Source organism: Salvelinus sp. IW2-2015, linkage group LG22 (genome assembly GCF_002910315.2).
Source record: "Salvelinus sp. IW2-2015 linkage group LG22, ASM291031v2, whole genome shotgun sequence".
Taxonomy (NCBI): domain Eukaryota; kingdom Metazoa; phylum Chordata; class Actinopteri; order Salmoniformes; family Salmonidae; genus Salvelinus; species Salvelinus sp. IW2-2015.
Window position 1 is genome coordinate 14,856,087 of NC_036862.1, and position 20,939 is coordinate 14,877,025.

At 44.4% G+C, this 20,939-nt stretch overlaps 2 protein-coding genes across 7 annotated transcripts in view; one reads left to right on the forward strand and one right to left on the reverse strand.

The window, feature by feature from the left end:
* The window catches only part of LOC111949455 (A-kinase anchor protein SPHKAP), a 59,799-nt gene extending 48,293 nt beyond the window's left edge, over positions 1-11,506 (forward strand). For 2 of the 6 annotated variants that reach the window (XM_023966655.2, XM_023966656.1), the window contains exons 8-12: positions 5,424-5,591; positions 6,567-6,650; positions 7,219-7,268; positions 9,600-9,805; positions 9,926-11,506. In XM_023966655.2, coding sequence (XP_023822423.1) covers positions 5,424-5,591; positions 6,567-6,650; positions 7,219-7,268; positions 9,600-9,805; positions 9,926-10,078 — 661 coding nt within the window. In that variant the 3' untranslated portion in view covers positions 10,079-11,506. The remainder of the gene's footprint in view (positions 1-5,423; positions 5,592-6,566; positions 6,651-7,218; positions 7,269-9,599; positions 9,806-9,925) is intronic. The other 4 variants (XM_023966657.2, XM_070434065.1, XM_023966658.2 and 1 more) reach the window with 3 other exon arrangements.
* LOC111949456 (dynein assembly factor with WDR repeat domains 1) overlaps positions 11,502-20,939 on the reverse strand; it is a 17,900-nt gene continuing 8,462 nt past the window's right edge. The window contains exons 12-13 of the mRNA XM_023966661.2: positions 12,343-12,505; positions 11,502-12,030 (exon numbers count right to left, since the gene is read on the reverse strand). Of these exons, the coding sequence (XP_023822429.1) occupies positions 11,996-12,030; positions 12,343-12,505 (198 nt within the window). The 3' untranslated portion in view covers positions 11,502-11,995. The remainder of the gene's footprint in view (positions 12,031-12,342; positions 12,506-20,939) is intronic.

Genomic DNA, 20,939 nt, shown 5'->3' on the forward strand with positions numbered 1-20,939 from the left:
AATGAGACAGTAATCCCTATTTATGCATTTCCAAATCCGCGTTATACCCATCATACCCCCCCCAACCTTTCCATCTGTCCTGACATATTTAACCCCTGCTAGTAGCCATGAGAACCATAAACACACCCACAAACACAGAACACAATACCGGGTCGTTACAATTATATATATATATTTTAGCAAGCTAAAAACACAGAGCCTAACGTTAGCTAGCTGCTGGGAGGATGGCATGTCATTGGAGGAATGGGTGACTGACTTTTCCCCAATATTTTTCGGTGGCTACAGCTAGAGATGCAATTGGTTAGCTAGCAAGAAATGTGAATCGCTTTGCTATGATGAACTTGAACGACTGTTATCCACAGTTCGTTTTTTATTTTATTTTTTCCTTTATTTAACTAGGCAAGTCAGTTAAGAACAAATTCGTATTTTCAATGACGGCCTAGGAACAGTGGGTTAACTGCCTTGTTCAGAACGCCAGATTTCTACCTTGTCAGCTCGGGGATTCGATCTGCAACCTTTCGCGTTACTAGTCCACGCTCCAAAATGAACATACAATCTGAAACACAACCAAAAGAAACAGCAAATGTATCTAACAAATGTGTAGAGTCACAAACTTGATGTAGTCATTGTGTGCTATGAATATGGAACCAATACACACATGCAGTGCATTCAGAAAGTTTTCAGACACCTTGACCCATTTCCACATTTTGTTATGTTACAGCATTATAAAAAAAAAATTATTAAATTGTGTTTTTTTCCTCATCAACCTAGACACAATAACACATGACAAATCAAAACTGGTTTTAGAAAATTAGCAAATGTATAAAACATAAAAAAACTGAAATATCACATTTACATAGGTATTCAGACAATTTACTCAGTACTTTGTTGAAGCACCTTTGCAGCTATTACAGCCTCAAGTATTTTTGGGAATGCCACCACCATGCTTCACCGTATGGATGGTGCCAGGTTTCCTCCAGAAGTGACTCTTGGCATTCAGACCAAAGAGTTAATCTTTGTTTCATCAGAACAGAGAACCTTGTTTCTCATGGTCTGAGAGTCTTTAGGTGCCAGGGCTCCTCGACCCAGGGATGTGTGTGCATTGGGGACCTTTAACAGAATGTGACTGGCAGAACGGGTGTTGTATGAGGAGYATGAGGGTTGCATCAGGTATCTRAGATAGGAGAAGTGAGGCCTAAGAGGYTTTTATAAATAAGCATCAACCAATCAACCAATGGGTCTTGCYCCAGGTATACAGAGATGGCCAGTTTACAGAGGAGTAATGAGTGCAGTGATGTGTCCTATAAGGAGAATTGGTGGCAATTCTGATGTACGAATGGTAAAGAACATTTAGCCGCTCGAGAGCACCCTTACCTGCRGATCTATAAATTACGTCTCCGTAATCTAACATGGGTAGGATGGTCATCTGAATCAGGTTAGTTTGGCAAATGAGGTGAAAGAGGATCAATTACGATAGAGGAAACCACGTAGAGATTTAACCTTAGCCTGCAACTTGAATATGTGCTGAGATAAGGACAGTGTACTGTTAGCRAAACTCCCAAGTACTTCTATGAGGTGGCTACTTCAAGCTCTAAACCCTCAGAGGTAGTATTCACACCTGTGGGGAGAGYGGCGTTCTTCTTACTAAACCACATGACCTTTGTTTTGGAGGTGTTCAGAACAAGGTTAAGGGCAGAGAAAGCTTGTTGGACACTAAGAAAGCTTTYTTGRWGAGCGTTTAACACAAAATCCGGGGAGGGGCCAGCTGAGTATAAGGCTGTYTCATCTGCATATAAATGGATGAGAGAGCTTCCTACTGCCTGAGCTATGTTGTTGATGTAAATTGAGAAGAGCGTGGGGCCTAGGATCGAGCCTTGGGGTACACCCTTGGTGACAGGAAGTGGCTGAGACAACAGATGTCCTGACTTRATACACTGCCCTCTTTGAGAGAGGTAGTTAGCAAACCAGGCCGAAGARCGCTCAGAGACACCAATAATCTTTAGCCGGCCCACAACAATGGAATGGTCTACCGTTTCAAAAGCTTTGCCCAAGTCAATAAAAATGGCAGCACAACATTGCTTAGAATCAAGGGCAATGGTGACATCATTGAGGACCTTTAAGGTTGCAGTGACACATCCATAACCTGAGCAGAAACCAGATTGTATACCACAGAGAATACTATAGACATCAAGATCACTAAAGTCATTACAGAAAACACCAGACTGATACCTATCAGGATTATTTGTGAGGATAACATCGAGGAGAGTAGCCRTTTCTGGTTGTTTGGAGTCATACCTTGTGGGATTYGTAATAATCTGAGAAAGATTTAGGGAGTCCCATTGCTTTAGGACTTGGTCAGGTGGTTTAAGCATGTCCCAGTTTAGGTCACCTAGCAGGAAAAATTCAGACTTACTGTAAGGGGCCAGGAGAGAGTTTACGGCAGGTAGGGTACAGGCCGGTGCTGATGGAGGACGATAACACCCAGCAACAGTCAACAAAAACCAGCAAATCAAATTGTTTGGGGACAGCCTTGMTGGAGACAACTGAGCACTGAAGGTGATCCTTGGTAAAGATTGCCACTCCCCCACCTTTGGAAGATCAGTCTTGCCGAAAAAGGTTATAACCAGAAAGGTTAACATCAGTATTCAAAACAATCTTTCTTAACCATGTCTCAGTAATGACCAAAACATCCTGAATTGGAGCTGTGAACCCACACTTTCATTTTAGGTAATAAGCTTCTAGTGTTAATGTGCAGAAAACCCAGGCTTTTACGAGAGCAGAAATCCGTGCAACAGATATCAGAGCACAAGTCAGAATTGGGGCTAGCAACAGTAGATGGGCCAGGGTGTACATACACATTTCCAGATATCATCAACAGTAATTCAATCAAGGCACAGCAGAGGACAGGGATAGCTCTGCAGTGTTGATTTATGACATTTGAATGCGCATTAGATGGCAACAAGATCATATTATGCAGCAATTTCATCAGGTGACATGAATACAAAGCCATCGAGAGGGGGTTAGAATAGGATGGGAGGCCAAAAGTCTGTGTAACCAATAGAGTCAGAGTCCCGAGTGTGGGAACAAACATAGTCTGTCCCACGGTTGGGTAAACAAGAAAGTTCATASTCAACAAAGCATGCAGGAGTCATGAGGCAAATAGCAAAAAAGCAAAATGCACAAGAAAAAATATATAACGACTTGGGTCTAGCCATTGTAAGTTCAGAGTCACTCGCCCCAACAGTGCGTGTGTCCTGGAGGCGAGCAAAAGCTCGGGAGTGAGGGGGGAGTGGGGTCGGGGTACCTGCCACAGACAGGGGGAGACGAGCAGGGCAGACGTTGAACAGATCGCCAGGTGAGTCTTTCCCTTGGAAAAGTCTTTACCTTGGAAATGTGAGGTTCATTGACATTGACAAACAACACCTTAACCCACTATGGGAATCTGGCAGCTTTCAATCATCTAATCAGGAAAAATTCATCAAATTCATCAGTTGCTCTGTTACATTAAAAAACCAGCCAACACTACAGCCTTTCATTTCATTATTTATTTATGGTTAATTTGGATAGGTACAAATACAAAAAATCCTTTACACACTAAAGGACCTGGGTTATACACCCTCTATAAAAGGGGCACAGATTTTAAAAAGGCCAATACTTGGTGGTGGTGGTGGTGGTGGTGGTGGTGGTGGTGGTGGTGGTGGGGGGTTGTATGTAATATGTGATGAGCAAGTTTCATCGGCCCAACACAAATATCAAATGTGTAGAGTCACAGTACATAGCACACTTTAAAAAAACTGCATTCTATAATCAATAATTTTACAATCTGTATCCCAAGAAAAAAATATGGAACCAAATCAACCAATYAGGGGGAAGATCAAATCAGAGGGGTTGAGCTCCTCCCAGTCTCCCAGCCTATCACACCATACAGTGCCTTGCAAAAGTATTCATCCCCCTTGYCGTTTTTCCTATTTTGTTGCATTACAACCTGTCATTTAAATGGATTTTTATTTGGATTTAATGTAATGGACATACACAAAATAGTCAAAATTGGTGACGTGAAATGAAAAAAATAACTTGTTTAAAAAAATTCTAAATAAAATCGACGGAAAAGTGGTGCGTGCATATGTYTTCACCCCCTTTGCTATGAAGCCCCTAAATAAGATCTGGTGCAACCAATTACCTTCAGAAGTCACATAATTAGTTAAATAAAGTCCACTTGTGTGCAATCTAAGTGTCTCATGATCTGTCACATGATCTCAGTATATATACACCTGTACTGAAAGGCCCCAGAGTCTGCAACACCACTAAGCAAGGGACACCACCAAGCAACAAAGAGACCAAAGATAACCCCGAAGGAGCTGCAAAGCTCCACAGTGGAGATTGGAGTATCTGTCCATAGGACCACTGTAAGCCGTACACTCCACAGAGCTGGGCTTTACGGAAGTGGCCAGAAAAAAGTAATTTCTTAAAGAAAAAATAAGCAAACACGTTTGGTGTTTGCCAAAAACCATGTGCGAGACACTCCAAACATATGGAAGAAGGTACTCTGGTCAGATGAGACTAAAATTGAGCTTTTTGGCCATCAAGGAAAACGCTATGTCTGGTGCAAACCCAACACCTCTCATCCCCCTGAGAAAGCCGTTTTTCATCGGCAGGGACTGGGAAACTGGTCAGAATTGAAGGAATGATGGATGGTGTTCAATACAGGGAAATTCTTGAGGGAAACCTGTTTCAGTCTCCCACAGATTTGAGACTGGGACGGAGGTTCACCTTCCAGCAGGACAATGACCCTAAGCATACTGCTAAAGCAACATTCGAGTGGTTTAAGGGGAAACAATTAAATGTCTTGGAATGGCCTAGTCAAAGCCCAGACCTCAATCCAATTGAGAATCTGTGGTATGACTTAAAGATTGCTATACACCAGCGGAACCCATCCAACTTGAAGGAGCTGGAACAGTTTTGCCTTGAAGAATGGACAGAAATCCCAGTGGCTAGATGTACCAAGCTTATAGAGACATACCCCAAGAGACTTGCAGCTGTAATTGCTGCAAAAGGTGTCTCTAACAAAGTATTGACTTTGGGGGGGTGAATAGTTTTGCATGCTCAAGTTCTGTTTTTTTGTCTTATTTCTTGGCATTTTTTCTATTTTGTTGCCTTACAACCTGGAATTAAAATAGATTTTTGGGGGGTTTGTATCATTTGATTTACACAACATGCCTACCACTTTGAAGATGCAAAATATTTTTTCTTGTGAAACAAACAAGGGGGTGAATACTTTCGCAAGCCACTGTATGTACACTCTTAGAAAAAAATGGCTAACTAGAACCATAAAAGGTTCCTACAGGTACAGCCTGCTAGAACACTTTAAGGACTAATTTTTCTAAGAGTATACAGTGGTTGACCCTGCTGTTTGCTCTCCCCAGCTTTGAGAGAGACAAGACGGCAGGGCCCTCTGCGGTACCCGCTGTAGATGAAGGAAACAAGCGCTCTCTGAGTGCTAGCAGTGAGGACAGCTCAGAAAGCTGGTCCCAGATCGCCCCTGATGACGACCCCCACGAGGAGACCAGTAGTTTTATCCAGCTGAGCGAGGGGTCAGTAACCGCAGCAACCAACCGCTGCTCCGTACTATCATGCACCGCTCCTAGCACTCCTACCGCTACTACCGCCCTCGCCGTCCGTCGCCCTCTCATCAGCCCATTGCTGCTCACTCTTTGCTGTCCTGTGCCAGTCTTCAGCCTTTGCTGCTGCAGTGGAATAGCTGTCTGCCTGGGGGCTTTCCGCTCACTGGCAGAGAGCTCACCTAGTGCACTGAGCCCTACTCCTTAACAAGCGTGGTGTGGAGCTCTTGGGGCCTGCAGCCTGCGCTGAAATATAGTCAGAGAGAGTGGGGCTGCATCCGCGCTAACATAGGTATGATGTCACACTGCTTTTCACATATCAAACGCCCACAGAACATTAGCTTTATCATTCCCTGCTTCAGCTAGTGCCATTTCTCAGTTCCTAGTCTCATACTGACACACAGCCAAGCCAAAAGACTGAGGTAGCAAGTCTATTACTGGCATTCCTCTAAGCCAGGAGAAATGAGATCAGGGTATAGATAACAAAGAGTGGGGTGGATACGTTTCTAGGCTCCAGAGGACTAGGAGGAGGGCTGTGTGGCTGGCTGGCTGGCTTCAGCTTGACAGTAGTGGGGATGAAATGTGAACTGCTTTAACCTGCCAGCTGTGGCAGAAACAAACACCTGGTCGCTGTTGCCTTCCTCTCCACCTGACCACCTCATCCCCGATTAACTCCACTGCTGACACTGGACATGGTCGCCCACTCCGCCCGACTTCTCAATCGTTCCACATCCCCCATCTCCACACGGAAGGGCCCATTGCCAGTCAGGTTCTCTCTGCCAGCCCAGCCACCCTGCTCAGCTGCAGCTGCTGTTTCTATGTTAATCACCAGCTAATGAACAACATTGCTCGCTTCACTGCAGCTCCTTATTGTTCCCTTCACAAGTCACTGATTGTGTCGCCTTTCAAGAGACAGGATATGAGTTTTGGTTCTGTTTGGATTTGCAGGAACGGGAACAGTAGCACGTCTAGCCTGGGTCTGGCAGACTTGGAGGGCTTGTCTGACATCCCCAGTCAGAGCACAGTGAACAGGTAACTGATAACTCCTAACAACATGCAAACACTCCTACAACGTACAGGCTACACTCCTACAACACAGCGCTGAGGCTTTAAATAAGGCCCTTTGAACAGGAGAATGCAGTCTCATAGGCTCCAGTCTGATTCTCTCTAGTCTCTACCCTGTTTATGAAGTGTGTACTTGTTCACCACCTCATGAAGAGATCAACCGATGTAGGAAATGTGGTGGATGATCCATCCGGCTAGCTACCCCATGCTTACACTAATTAAATGTTTTTAAATCCATGACAGGGAGTAAGTAAATTCACGACCACTGCTAGATTAAATAAGTGTTTGCACCCCCKAAAATGTTAAGGAAATGAAACATTCAGGACAGAACAAATAGGTAAGGAGAAGGATTAAGATTGACAGAAAGGTGAACAATATGATATTTTCCTTTTTCTTCCTTTGTTTTTAGAGTGTTATCCATTACTGAAAAAAAACTGATGCTTAGTAAATCTGGCCTAATGGTAGAACGTGAAAAAGTCAGAACGCGACCTACTGTATTGTCTTAATGGTCATGTTCTCTGTTCTCTGTCCTCAGTGAGGAGGCAGACAAGGGTCARCTAAGGGAGAGCAAGGAGAACGTAAATGGTGAGTAGTGTCACCTTGTCTTACACACACACTGTCTCATTTCCATATCATTACTGTCTATATCTGTCACACAGGAAACTCAACTCTCTCTGTCTCCCCTACTGTCTCATCTTTGTTCTCGTTTGTCTTCGCGATAACTTCTATTCAGCCTCTTCACAACCTCTTCACTGTAAGATCTCTACACACTCAGTGTTCTATGAATATTCTAACTCAAATGTCGAAATTGTAAATATATCACTGCTTTATCTCTGCTGTGGTGCCAGTTAAACATTTAGGTCAATATAGCGGCATTGTATCCAGTGTTGGGGAAGCTACACTGAAAATATAGTTTACCAAGCTACAAATGACTTCACACTGGAAGAAGTTAAACTTCACTAAAGTTACCCTTAATAAAAATATAGCTTACTTAACTAAAGTAATTCACTATATCCCATAACTACTTCGTGAGAAATTGCAGTACCAGTCAAAAGTTTGGACACTACTCATTCTCATTCACCTATTTTAGATTTTTCAATGTAGCCACCCTTTGCCTTGATGACAGCTTTGCATTCTCTCAACCAGCTTCATGAGGTAGTCACCTGGAATGCTTTTCCAACAGTCTTGAAGGAGTTCCCACATATGCTGAGCACTTGTTGGCTGTTTTTCATTCACTCTACAGTCCAACTCATCCCAAACCATCTCCATTGGGTTGAGGTCGYGTGATTGTGGAGGCCAGGTCATCTGATGCAGCACTCCATCACTCTCCTTCTTGGTCAAATAGCCCTTACACAGCCTGGAGGTGTTGGGTCATTGTCCTGTRGAAAACCAAATGATAGTCCCACTAAGCACAAACCAGATGGGATGGTGTATCGCTGCAGAATGCTGTGGTAGCCATGATGGTTAAGTGATATTTGAATTCTAAATAAATCACTGACAGTGTCACCAGCAAAGCACCCCCAAACCATCACACCTCCTCCTCCATGCTTCACGGTGCAAACCAATAAATGCAGAGATCATCCGTTCACCTACTCTGCGTCTCACACAGACACGGCGGTTGGAACCAAAAATCTKAAATTTGGACTCATCAGACCAAAGGACAGTTTTCCACCAGTCTAATGTCCATTGCCCATGTTTCTTAGCCCAAGCAAGTCTCTTCTTATTATTGGTGTCCTTTAGTAGTGGTTTCTTTGCAGCAATTTGACCATGAAGGCCTGATTCATGCAGTCTCCTCTGAACAGTTGATGTTGAGATGTCTGTTACTTGACCTCTGTGAGGTGCAATCTGAGGTGCAGTTAATTGCCGATTTCTGAGGCTGGTAACTCTAATGAACTTATCCTCTGCAGCAGATGTAACTCTGGGTCTTCATTTCCTGTGGCGGTCTTCATGAGAGCCAGTTTCATCATAGTGCTTGATGGTTTTTGCGACTGCACTTGAAGAAACGTTCAAAGTTCTTGACATTTTCCACATTGACTGACCTTCATGTCTTTAAAGTAATAATTCCACAAAATAACAAGTTAACAAGCCACACCTGTTAATTGAAATGCATTCCAGGTGACTACCTCATGAAGCTGGTTGAGAYAATGCTAAGAGTGTGTACACCTGTCATCAAGGCAAAGGGTGGCTACTTTGAAGAATCTCAAATCTKAAATATATTTTGATTTGTTTGACACTTTTTTGGTTACTACAAGATTCCATGTGTTATTTCATAGTTTTGATGTCTTCCCTATTATTCTACAATGTATAAAATAGTAAAAATTAAGAAAAACCCTTGAATGAGTAGGTGTTCTAAAACTTATGACCGGTACTATATATCTAAATCTGAAATGTTAAATTGCAAGAACAAATTGCAGAAAAATAAATAGAAATGGTAAGAAATGTTCCCTCTGGAGTCAGATGTTAACATAATGTGTAATTTAGCCTTTTAAACACAAAAAGTGAGAATGAGGCACACAAGAAGTGTTTCAAGTTAGAATTAGGCAGGTCTGATGCCGAAAAAGAAAGTCAATTCTTGCCTACTTCACCCATATTTTATTTGTGCAAAAAAAAGTAGTGTTTAGTTCCAGTAGTTAGCTACACCACTAAATGGCAAAGTAATTAACTACTAAAAACACTACCAAMATTTTAATTGAGTTTAACTACCACCAAGCTACTGAAAAATGAACTAAATGTATTTCACTACTCCCCACATTGATGGTATCAAGCCCTCTTTACCCAACCTAACTTCAACCTATTTAGTGCCAAATCCATCCAATGTGCCATCGGACCTCGGCGTAGCTTTGGCATTGAAACTACACGAAGTGAGCTTGATGTATACAGAAAGTGGGCGTGATGTATTTCCTGTGTGTGTTGCAGAGGGCAGTTCACTGTGGACAGTAGGCGGCAGTAGCAGCCACAGGGAGCTTCTGGTGGTCAACTGTGACTTGGATCCAGAGTGTGTGGACTCAGAGCTGCGCTTGGCCCTGCAGTGGATCGCTGCCTCCGAGCTGGGCCTGCATGCCGTCTACTTCAGGAAGTGTAAAGAGAGGACGTCCAAGGTGGGTGCAGCACAGCACATGCAGGTACACAGACTCTGATTATGCCCCTACGTGTGTGTGTGTGTGTGTGTGTATTGTACTCTGTTATGTGCATGTCTTGTGTAGTGCACAAGGAGCATGGTAATCTGGTGTGTGATGTCTCAGTTCCAGAGGGTGTTGCAGCTGGTGTCTCAGAAGGCATGGAGGATCGGAGATCTCTTCAARGCTATCATCCAGTTCTGTAAGCTCCACCAGGAAGAGGAGAACGGAGGCAGCTCTCTGTCCAGTCTTTTCGACTGGCTACTAGAGACCCACTAGGCTCTGCCAACAACCCCCATCTACACAAACACACACACACACCAGCCAATGTCCCCAACTGTGTGTACCCCCCCATGCATCAAACCCCACCATCAAGCCTAGTGATTCCCAGCACACGGAGTGCGAATCATGAAAAACCCCTAGCCTGGTAGCCAGATCTGTTTGTGCTTTAGCCAATTCCTCTTTCGTTAATTGTGATGTAAGCCATGACAAGGAACGCTAGAAGTCTGGCTACTAGGATAGAAACCCTTTACTGGTCCCATATTAGTTTGTGCTTTTTTACCAACTCCTATGGTCAATGGACAACGAGGAGTAGAAGATCTGGCTGAAGCCCAAACAGGTCGGGCTTCCAGGCTAAATAAAACACCACACCCGTGACATTATACACACCTTATGGGACTGAGGACTTTCATTAGGCTGCAGTGAGCAGACATGTCTCCCTTTAATAAGATAAGCATGTTTCTCATTTTCTGATGCACGGTCCCTAGTTAGACGAACCCATGGAAAACCCAGCATCAGTTTGGGATGTAGGCCTTATTTATTTAGTGCAAACAAATCAGCCATCTGAGATTCTAGCCTGCAGAATTTGTATTCCTTTAGTTGTTATATATCCTATACATTACATTTTCACAATCTGCCGTGTTAATTTATAAATGATGTATTTATTAAACATAAACACACACACAACAAACAACAAGGCACCAATAGAACACTGCACCCCATTCCCTCAACCAATCGAACTCAAAAAGACACCAGATGATGTTTTAATGTACAGTAGCTATCTTGAAGAGACTGTCAGACAGCAGCCGTCATTCCAGTTGGGATTTGTTGACAGCAACATAGGTGTGCACTACTACGCTTGACAGTTGCCCAGAGCCTGTATTCACAATGTGTCTCAGAGCAGGAATGCTGATCTAGGATCAGATCCCCCCCCCTGGTTCTGGTAATCATACCAAACGGATCCTATATCAGCCCTCCTAATCAGAGATGCTTTGTGAACACGGACCCAGATGAACATAGTTGTCGTTTACATCGGCCAACGTTGTCTACTTCTGTTGTAACTTTGACCTCTGCTTAAGTTATCTGTCATTCTTCATGTTATCTGTCGTTCTTATGTAAGTAATCTGTCGTTCTTCATGTTCTTTGAGAATTGTTTATTCTGGATAGCTGTACATATTGTAGATTCTTGAACTGCTGCTCCTTGGGGTAGAAAGACTGCTCTCTATCATTTCATTTGTACTACTTTCAGAAAGACAGAGAAGGTTTGTAGTGTCTAATTTGTACGTGAATCTGGTTTGTCAGGTTTTATCTGCGTAGTGGTACTCTAGTYTTAAATCGTCGGCATTAAAAAGCACACAATTCAACTCTGTTGCTGTAGAAACTGAATGTATCTTTATCTTTTGAGATCAATAAATCCATGTAATGTGAGCATGAATAGACTTTATTGAGCAAAAGAGGGGTAGAGAAAACATTTTCCGTCCAGCCCATTCTACAATTAACACACAAATAAACACTGATTATAAACACTGGACATGACAGAGGACCAAAGTGACCAGTCCAGGTCAAATCCTAACCGGTGAATGCAGGCCGCAAAGCCCTATAGGCCCTGCTCAAAAGTAGTGCACTTAATAGGGATTGGGTGCCATTGTGATGCATCCACAGCGCTAAACTGTCTGTCTAGACAGTGCTACATAGTAAAATGACAGTGGGACCAAATTCATTCACCAAAGCTATCTGTTCTACTGAATCTTACTCCACAGCAACTAGGAGATTAGAGGTCACATACGTTGGGTCAGTGATAACTTCCAGGAAGGGCATCTTCAATCGGGGCCATGTTGGAGTCATCTTCTTGTTGGGGGATGGACAGATGGCCTTACCCTCCTCACACACCCTACTGACCACTGACCATAGGATGGGTCAGCGCCAGATGCGACAGGTGTTGTCCTTGCTGCCTGCAGCAGAGAGAAGACAGGGACAGGTGGTGAAAAGGAGGTAGCTCACCGCACCCAGCTATGGCCTGTTCATTTGAACCTTGATAAAAGTGTTTGTGAGTGGAGAAAAAAATGTGGTTTGTTTGGCTGTGAAGGGGTTGCAGTGGCATCTTTACATTTTAAATAGGTAAGATTATATTGAGGGCAGGGTTGGGCTCAATTCCATTTCAGACAATTCAGGAAGTAAACTGAAAATTCACATTTTTCTCAATGCTAACTTAATGCTGAATTGAAATGGAATTGACCCCAGCCCTGATAGAGGGTACATATTACCTGTGATGATGGTGTCACCCTCGTAGTTGAAGGCAGAGGAGAAGATTTCGTCCGTGTGTCCCTCGAGGACCTGCAGACAGACGCCAGACTGGACGTCCCACAGGCGAGCCGTCTTGTCAGCGCTGGCCGTCAGAACTCTACTGCCCTGAGCGTTAAAACAGATCTGCAAGGGTGACGAAGGGGAGGTTGAAATTGACATAAGGGTGTGTGTGTTATGAGAGTGAAAAGGAGTGATGGAGTGAATGGCTGGATGGAGTGTGCACTGATGAGGAAGTGTGCAAGAGTAGATAGGAACCACCAAATGAGCACAGCATGTGGAACGTTCAACATGTCAGCACTATATTCTTAAAAGGCTATTAACTGTAAATTGAGGTCTGTTAGGCATTTGGAAGTCTGCCAGGCATTTGATATGGAGGAATGGTTCCAATGGAACACATAGCCAGACTTCAGAGAGATCTACAAGCACAGTGAGGTGAAGAAATGAACATGGGGCTGGGATGATTAAATGATGCTGGCTCTACATTGTCTAAAAGTAAAGTGTGTTTTTATTAAAAGCCTCACGCTGCAGGGTGGTGAGCAGGCCTCAGACAGGAAATGGAAATAGAACTCTGGGAGAGGGTGACACTGACAGAATACAGAGGAGAGCGAGAGAGAAAGGAACGAGCACAAAGAGGAGAGCGAGAGGGCACTGAGGAGAGAGAGAAGGGGGGAGCATGGAGGAGACAGAGAGGAGAGCACTGAGGTATAACATTTTTAGAAAAGATGATACGAGGAAAGAGGAAAGGTGAAGAGAAATAGAAGGATGAGGCAGAAGAAGATGGAGTAAGGGAATGGTCATGAGTAGACTCACATGGATTCTGTTCAGATGATTCAATGCCATAACAATGACTATTTTACATTCTTTCCTGCATATTTAATCATCAAAACAATTAATTTGTTTTTAGCAATATTTGGTTCTATGACATTCATTCTACAGATATTATTATCAAATCAGAAATCAAATCAAATCAATTTTATTAGTCACATACACATGGTTAGCAGATGTTAATGCGAGTGTAGCGAAATGCTTGTGCTTCTAGTTCCGACAATGCAGTAATAACCAACAGTAATCTAACCTAACAATTCCAACACTACCTTACACACACACACAAGTGTAAAGGGATAAAGAATATGTACATAAAGATATATGAATGAGTGGTGGTACAGAACGGCATGGAGATGCAGTAGATGGTATAGAGTACGGTATATACGTATGAGATGAGTACTGTAGGGTATGTAAACATAAAGTGGCATAGTTTAAAGTGGCTAGTGGTACATGTATTGCATAAAAGATGGCAAGATGCAGTAGATGATATAGAGTACAGTATATACATATGAGATGGGTAATGTAGGGTAGTAAACATTGTATTAAGTGCATTGCTTAAAGTGGCTAGTGGTACATTTTTACATAATTTCCATCAATTCCCATTTTTAAAGTGGCTGGAGTTGAGTCAGTATGTTGGCAGCGGCCGCTAAATGTTAGTGGTGGCTGTTTAACAGTCTGATGGCCTTGAGATAGAAGCTGTTTTTCAGTCTCTCGGTCCCTGCTTTGATCACCTGTACTGACCTCGCCTTCTGGATGATAGCGGGGTGAACAGGCAGTGCTTGGGTGGTTGTTGTCCTTGATGATCTTATGGCCTTCCTGTGACATCGGGTGGTGTAGGTGTCCTGGAGGGCAGGTAGTTGCCCCTGGTGATGCGTTCTGCAGACCTCACTACCTCTGGAGAGCCTACGGTGTGGGCGGAGCAGTTGCCGTACCAGGCGGTGATACAGCCCGACAGGATGCTCTCGATTGTGCATCTGTAGAAGTTTGTGAGTGCTTTGTGACAAGCCGAATTTCTTCAGCCTCCTGAGGTTGAAGAGGCGCTGCTGCGCCTTCTTCACAACGCTGTCTGTGTGGGTGGACCAATTAGTTTTCCGTGATGTGTAACCGAGGAACTTAAAACTTTCCACCTTCTCCACTACTGACCCGTCGATGTGGATAGGGGGTGCTCCCTCTGCTGTTCCTGAAGTCCACAATCATCTCCTTTGTTTTGTTGACGTTGAGTATGAGGTATTTTCCTGACACCACACTCCGAGGGCCCTCACCTCCTCCCTGTAGGCCGTCTCGTCGTTGTTGGTAATCAAGCCTACCACTGTAGTGTCATCCGCAAACTTGATGATTGAGTTGGAGGCGTGCATGGCCACGCAGTCGTGGGTGAACAGGGAGACAGGAGAGGGCTCAGAACGCACCCTTGTGGGGCCCCAGTGTTGAGGATCAGCGGGTGGAGATGTTGTTACCTACCCTCACCACCTGGGGGCGGCCCGTCAGGAAGTCCAGACCCAGTTGCACAGGGCGGGTCGAGACCCAGGGTCTCGAGCTTGATGACGAGTTTGAGGGTACTATGGTGTTAAATGCTGAGCTGTAATCGATGAACAGCATTCTCACATGGGTATTCTCTTGTCCAGATGGTTAGGCAGTGTGCAGTGTGGTTGCGATTGCGTCGTCTGTGGACCTGTTGGGTCGGTAAGCAAATTGGAGTGGGTCTAGGGTGTCCGGTAGGGTGAGGTGATATGGTCCTTGACTAGTCTCTCAAAGCACTTCATGATGACGGAAGTGAGTGCTACGGGCGGTAGTCGTTTAGCTCAGTTACCTTAGCTTTCTTGGGAACAGAACAATGGTGGCCCTCTTGAAGCATGTGGGAACAGCAGACTGGGATAAGGATTGATTGAATATGTCCGTAAACCACCCACCAGCTGGTCTGCGCATGCTCTGAGGACGCGGCTGGGAATGCCGTCTGGGCCTGCAGCCTTGCGAAGGTTAACACGTTTAAATGTTTTACTCACCTCGGCTGCAGTGAAGGAAAGCCGCAGGTTTTGGTAGGGGCCGTGTCAGTGGCACTGTATTGTCCTCAAAGCGGGCAAAAAAGTTGTTTAGCCTGTCTGGGAGCAAGACATCCTGGTCCTCGACGGGGCTGGTTTCTTTTTGTAATCCGTGATTGACTGTAGACCCGCCACATACCTCTTGTGTCTGAGCTTTTGAATTTCGACTCGATTTTGTCTCTGTACTGAGACTTAGCCTGTTTGATTGCCTTGCGGAGAGAATAGCTACACTGTTTGTATTCGGTCATGCTCCGGTCACCTTGCCCTGGTTAAAGCAGTGGTTCGCGCTTTCAGTTTCACGCGAATGCTGCCGTCAATCACGGTTTCTGGTTTGGGAATGTTTTTTATCGTTGCTGTGGGTACGACATCGTCAATGCACTTCCTAATGAACTCGCTCACGACGAATCAGCATATTCGTCAATATTGTTGTTGGACGCGATGCGGAACATATTCCAATCCGCGTGATCGAAGCAGTCTTGAAGCGTGGATTCAGATTGTCGGACCAGCGTTGAACAGACCTGAGCGCGGGAGCTTGTTGTTTGAGTTTCTGTTTGTAGGCTGGAATCAACAAAATGGAGTCGTGGTCAGCTTTTCCGAAAGGGGGGCGGGGAGGCCTTATAAGCGTCGCGGAAAATTAGTATAACAATGGTCTAGTGTTTTTCCAGCCCTGTAGCACAATCGATATGCTGATAGAATTTAGGGAGTTTTGTTTTTAGATAGCCTTGTTAAAATCCCCAGCTACGATGAATGCAGCCTCAGGGTGTGTGGTTTCCAGTTTACAAAGAGTCAGATAAGAGTTCGTTCAGGGCCATCGATGTGTCTGCTTGGGGGGAATGTATACGGCTGTGATTATGATTGACGAGAATTCCCTTGGTAGATAATGCGGTCGACATTTGATTGTGAGGAGTTCTAGATCAGGTGAACAGAACGACTTGAGTTCTTGTGTGTTGTTATGATGATCACACCTCTCGTTAATCATAAGGCATACCCCCCGCCCCTCTTCTTACCGGAAAGATGTTTGTTTCTGTCGGCGCGATGCATGAAGAAACCAGCTGGCTGCACCGACTCCGTTAGCGTCCCTTGAGTTAGCCATGTTTCCGTGAAGCAGAGCACGTTGCAATCCCTGATGTCTCTCTGGAATGCTACCCGTGCTCGGATTCATCAACCTTATTGTCAAGAGACTGGACATTGGCGAGTAGTATGCTAGGAGTGGAGCGCGATGTGCCCGTCTCCGAAGCCTGACCACGAGACCGCCACGTTTTCCCCTTTTCGGCGTCGCCCAGGGGTCGCCGGCTGGATCAGATCCGTTGTATTGGTGGAAGGCAGAACACTGGATCCGTTTCGGGAAAGTCATATTCCTGGTAGGAACGATGATGAGTTGACGTTAATCGTATATTCAGTAGTTCCTCCCGACTGTATGTAATGAAACCTAAGATTACCCGGGGTACCGATGTAAGAAATAACACGTAAAAAAACAAAAATACTGCATATTTTCCAAGGAACACGAAGCGAGGCGGCCATCTCTTTTCGGCGCCGGTCACTACTATCATTTAATGGCCCAGTGCAGTAAAAAACATCTGAACTCAGCAAAAAAAGAAACGTCCCCTTTTCAGGACCCCGTCTTTCAAAAATAATTTGTAAAAATCAAAATAACTTCACAGGATCTCATTGTAAAGGGTTTAAACACTGTTTGCTCGTGCTTGTTCAATGAACCATAACAATTAATGAACATGCATCTGGTCGTTAAGACACTAACAGCTTACAGACGGTAGGCAATTAAGGTCACAGTTATGAAAACTTAGGACACTAAAGAGGCCTTCTACTGACTCTGAAAAACACCAAAAGAAAGATGCCCAGGGTCCCTGCTCATCTGCGTGAACATGCCTTAGGCATGCTGCAAGGTGAGGACTGCAGATTGGCCAGGGCAATAAATTGCAATGTCCGTACTGTGAGACGCCTAAGACAGTGCTACAGGAGACAGGACGGACAGCTGATCGTCCTCGCAGTGGCAGACCACGTGTAACAACACCTGCACAGGGTCGGTACATCCGAACATCACACCTGCGGGACAGGTACAGGATGGCAACAACAACTGCCCGAGTTACACCAGGAATGCACAATCCTCCATCAGTGCTCAGACTGTCCGCAATAGGCTGAGCGAGGCTGGACTGAGGGCTTGTAGGCCTGTTGTAAGGCAGGTCCTCACCAGACATCACCGGCAACAACGTCGTCTATGGGCACAAACCCCACCGTCGCTGGACCAGACAGGACTGGCAAAAATGCTCTTCACTGACGAGTCGCAGTTTTGTCTCACAGGGGTGATGGTCGGATTTGCGTTTATCGTTGAAGGAATGAGCGTTACACCGAGGCCTGTACTCTGAGCGGAATCGATTTGGAGGTGGAGGGTCCGTCATGGTCTGAGGCGGTGTGTCACAGCATCATCGGACTGAGCTTGTTGTCATTGCAGGCAATCTCAACGCTGTGCATTACAGGGAAGACATCCCCTCCTCATGTTGGTACCCTTCCTGCAGGCTCATCTGACATGACCCTCCAACATGACAATGCCACCAGCCATACTGCTCGTTCTGTGCGTGATTTCCTGCAAGACAGGAATGTCAGTGTTCTGCCATGGCCAGCGAAGAGCCGGATCTCAATCCCATTGAGGATGTCTGGGAGCCTGTTTGGTCGGAGGGTGAGGACTAGGGCCATTCCCCACAGAAATGTCCGGGAACTTGCAGGTGCCTTGGTGGAAGAGTGGGGTAACATCAGCAAGAACTGGCAAATCTGGTGCAGTCCATGAGGAGGTGATGCACTGCAGTACTTAATGCAGCTGGTGGCCACACCAGATACTGACTGTTACTTTTGATTTTGACCCCCCCCCTTTGTTCAGGGACACATTATTCCATTTCTGTTAGTCACATGTCTGTGGACCTTGTCCAGTTTATGTCTCAGTTGTTGAATCTTGTTATGTTCATACAAATATTTACACAAGTTTACACAAGTTAAAGTCGCTGAAAATAAACGCGGTTGACAGTGAGAGGACGTTTCTTTTTTTGCTGAGTTTATATATTTCCACACTATGAGGTTGGAATAACACTGTGAAGTTGTGAAAATTATGATAATGCCCTTTTAGTGTAAGAGCTGTTTGAATAGACCGCATGAAACTTCAGCCTGTTTTGGTGGGACGGAGTTTTGGCCTGCCTGGAGGCATCACCAGACGGTCAATTAGTTAATAGACCAATAAGAAAGAGAGTTCTAAACTTCTGTCAATAACAGCTAGTTTTCAGTTTTCCCCTCCCCACTCAGACCACCCCCAGTCAGTCCTAGCAAAATTCTTGCTTGAGAATTGTTTTAACAATTTTTTTTTTTTTAACAATTTTAATTGAAAACCAATCACAGTAAGGTACTTAATTGTTACCCAGAAATGATTTGATATTAAGATAAAAACAGTTGCACTGGACCAGAAGTCAGCTTCTGCCGATTAAATCTGACCCCTTGTAATGAGAGGAAGAAAGAAACAACAAAGAGTGGGGAGAGGGAGCTGGAGGGATGACAGTGGAAATTAGAATGAAAGTTAAAACAGGGACCGACAGAGACAGAAATAATGGGAGAGAGTGATGAAAAAAGAGATTGACACAGCGGTTAGGAGGCGMAGGGAGGGGAGAGAGGTGTCCTGTTAGGGGGAGATTAGTGTCATAATCCTGTGAAATCATCCTCCTTCCATCCTATTACCGAGGCTGGACCCTGATGGCTTTCAGTAAACACAAGACAGGCAGCCCAATGAGGCAGCTAGAGGGGGATTGCGACCTGAGTTAAGTGCGCTAAATTGGAACATAATTCCCTTTTTATGCACTTTTCTCCCTATGCGTATTCTGACCTTGAATTTAAGCATAATAATAACAGGCTATTCACCCCCTATTCATTAGGGCTGGAGATAAAATAAAGCAAATGTGGCAGAGGTGTCTACAGATACGTTGTATTCTTACCTTGACTCCCTCATAATTCCACCACCTTTATGCACAATGAAATGATGAATAAGGTTGAGCAACCTATCATTGTTTTAGATATATTTGACCTTATGATCGTTGGAGCCAAATGTAAAACCAGTCATATGGCAACAAACTAAAGTATATCAATATATAGGCAGGTAGCTGAGTGGTTAAGAGTGTTAGGCCAGTAGCCGAAAAGTCACTGGTTCAATTCCTCTAGCTGACTAGGTGAAAATCCTGCCGATGTGTTCTTGAGCAAGGCACTATCACTAATTGTTCCTGTAAGTCGCTCTGAATAAGTGTCTGCTAAACGWCAAAAATGTATGTTAACTTTTCAACAGTGAAGTTTATGAAATGCTGGCCCTATAGCTGAAATTTGGAGACCATATGAGAATGTTTCAATCATACGCCCAGACTTTTCACTGTATTTTCTACAATTTGTTTCATGTTAAAAATTAGCCACCATCGGTAGCCACCGTCAGTTATACTCACATACACTGACTTTAGTGTTAGTTTCCTTACATTTTGCATCATTCCATTCCGTCGTTGGTTGACCTTTCTTTCCTCTGTCTGTGTAGTTAGTTCCTGAGGGTCACTAACATTACTGGATCATATTAGGCTAACACTGTACAGTAATTTAGGACATGTAGCCTATTAGAATCATTATGGAACAGACCGCACGTAGCAGGTTAAACCTGGAGCACACTTCACAACAACTGGACTTGTCACAGTTCCATGATTAGTGAGGATTTTTTGCATAAAGGCTCTCCAAAGCTGTTATTTTATTATTCATAAATACTTTCCTAACCCTTAAAAATATACAATATCAGAATATTTTTCAATCTACCAATTGTTGCTGAAAAGGAAAACAAATTCTAGTTAAAGGTACAAATGCATGGATTTAGATAAATGTACTGAAAATCCTATTGAATGAAAACTCCACGAGAAAAACGGTTGGCCAGCAAGTGGGAGGGTTTCCAGCGATTTAATAAATGTTAACCACGCCTGTGAAGCCCATTACGCATCTGCATAAGGTAAGTCTGATATCCAACTATTGAAAAGTGCATAGGAAAGGTGTGTGTAGGAAAGGAGTACATTTCCTAAGTCTGAATTGGGCCCCTAGTGGCTGTGGCTCCAAGCGACAAACACACCCAACATGCAGGCACGTACACACACACACTAACAAATATGTACACACACGTACACTGGCAGAACTGTCAAATGGCAGAGGCTGATTAGATCACACACACATTTAGGTCACAGCTGGGTCACCTACAATACAGGCCCAGGTTACATGTGGCTCTATACAGCCGTGACTAATGCAGTTACACAGTGAGCAGGGACAGACTATGTCATGGTGATTTATTAATAAAACAACCAAGGTGTGACATTAAAGGGCTCAAGGTGTAACATTACAGGGAATCAAATGAGACTACAGGGGGGAAGGGGGAATCACAGTCGCTAGGCAGCAAAACTTGGGAAGTGAGACTTTAACAGGGCTGTTTTGAATAAGAGCACAGGTAGACCAGGAATCAGCCTATAGGTAGAGCAGGAATCAGCCTATAGGTAGAGCAGGAATCAGCCTATAGGTAGAGCCGGAATCAGCCTATAGGTAGACCAGGAATCAGCCTATAGGTAGAGCAGGAATCAGCCTATAGGTAGACCAGGAATCAGCCTCTAGGTAGACCAGGAATCAGCCTCTAGTGA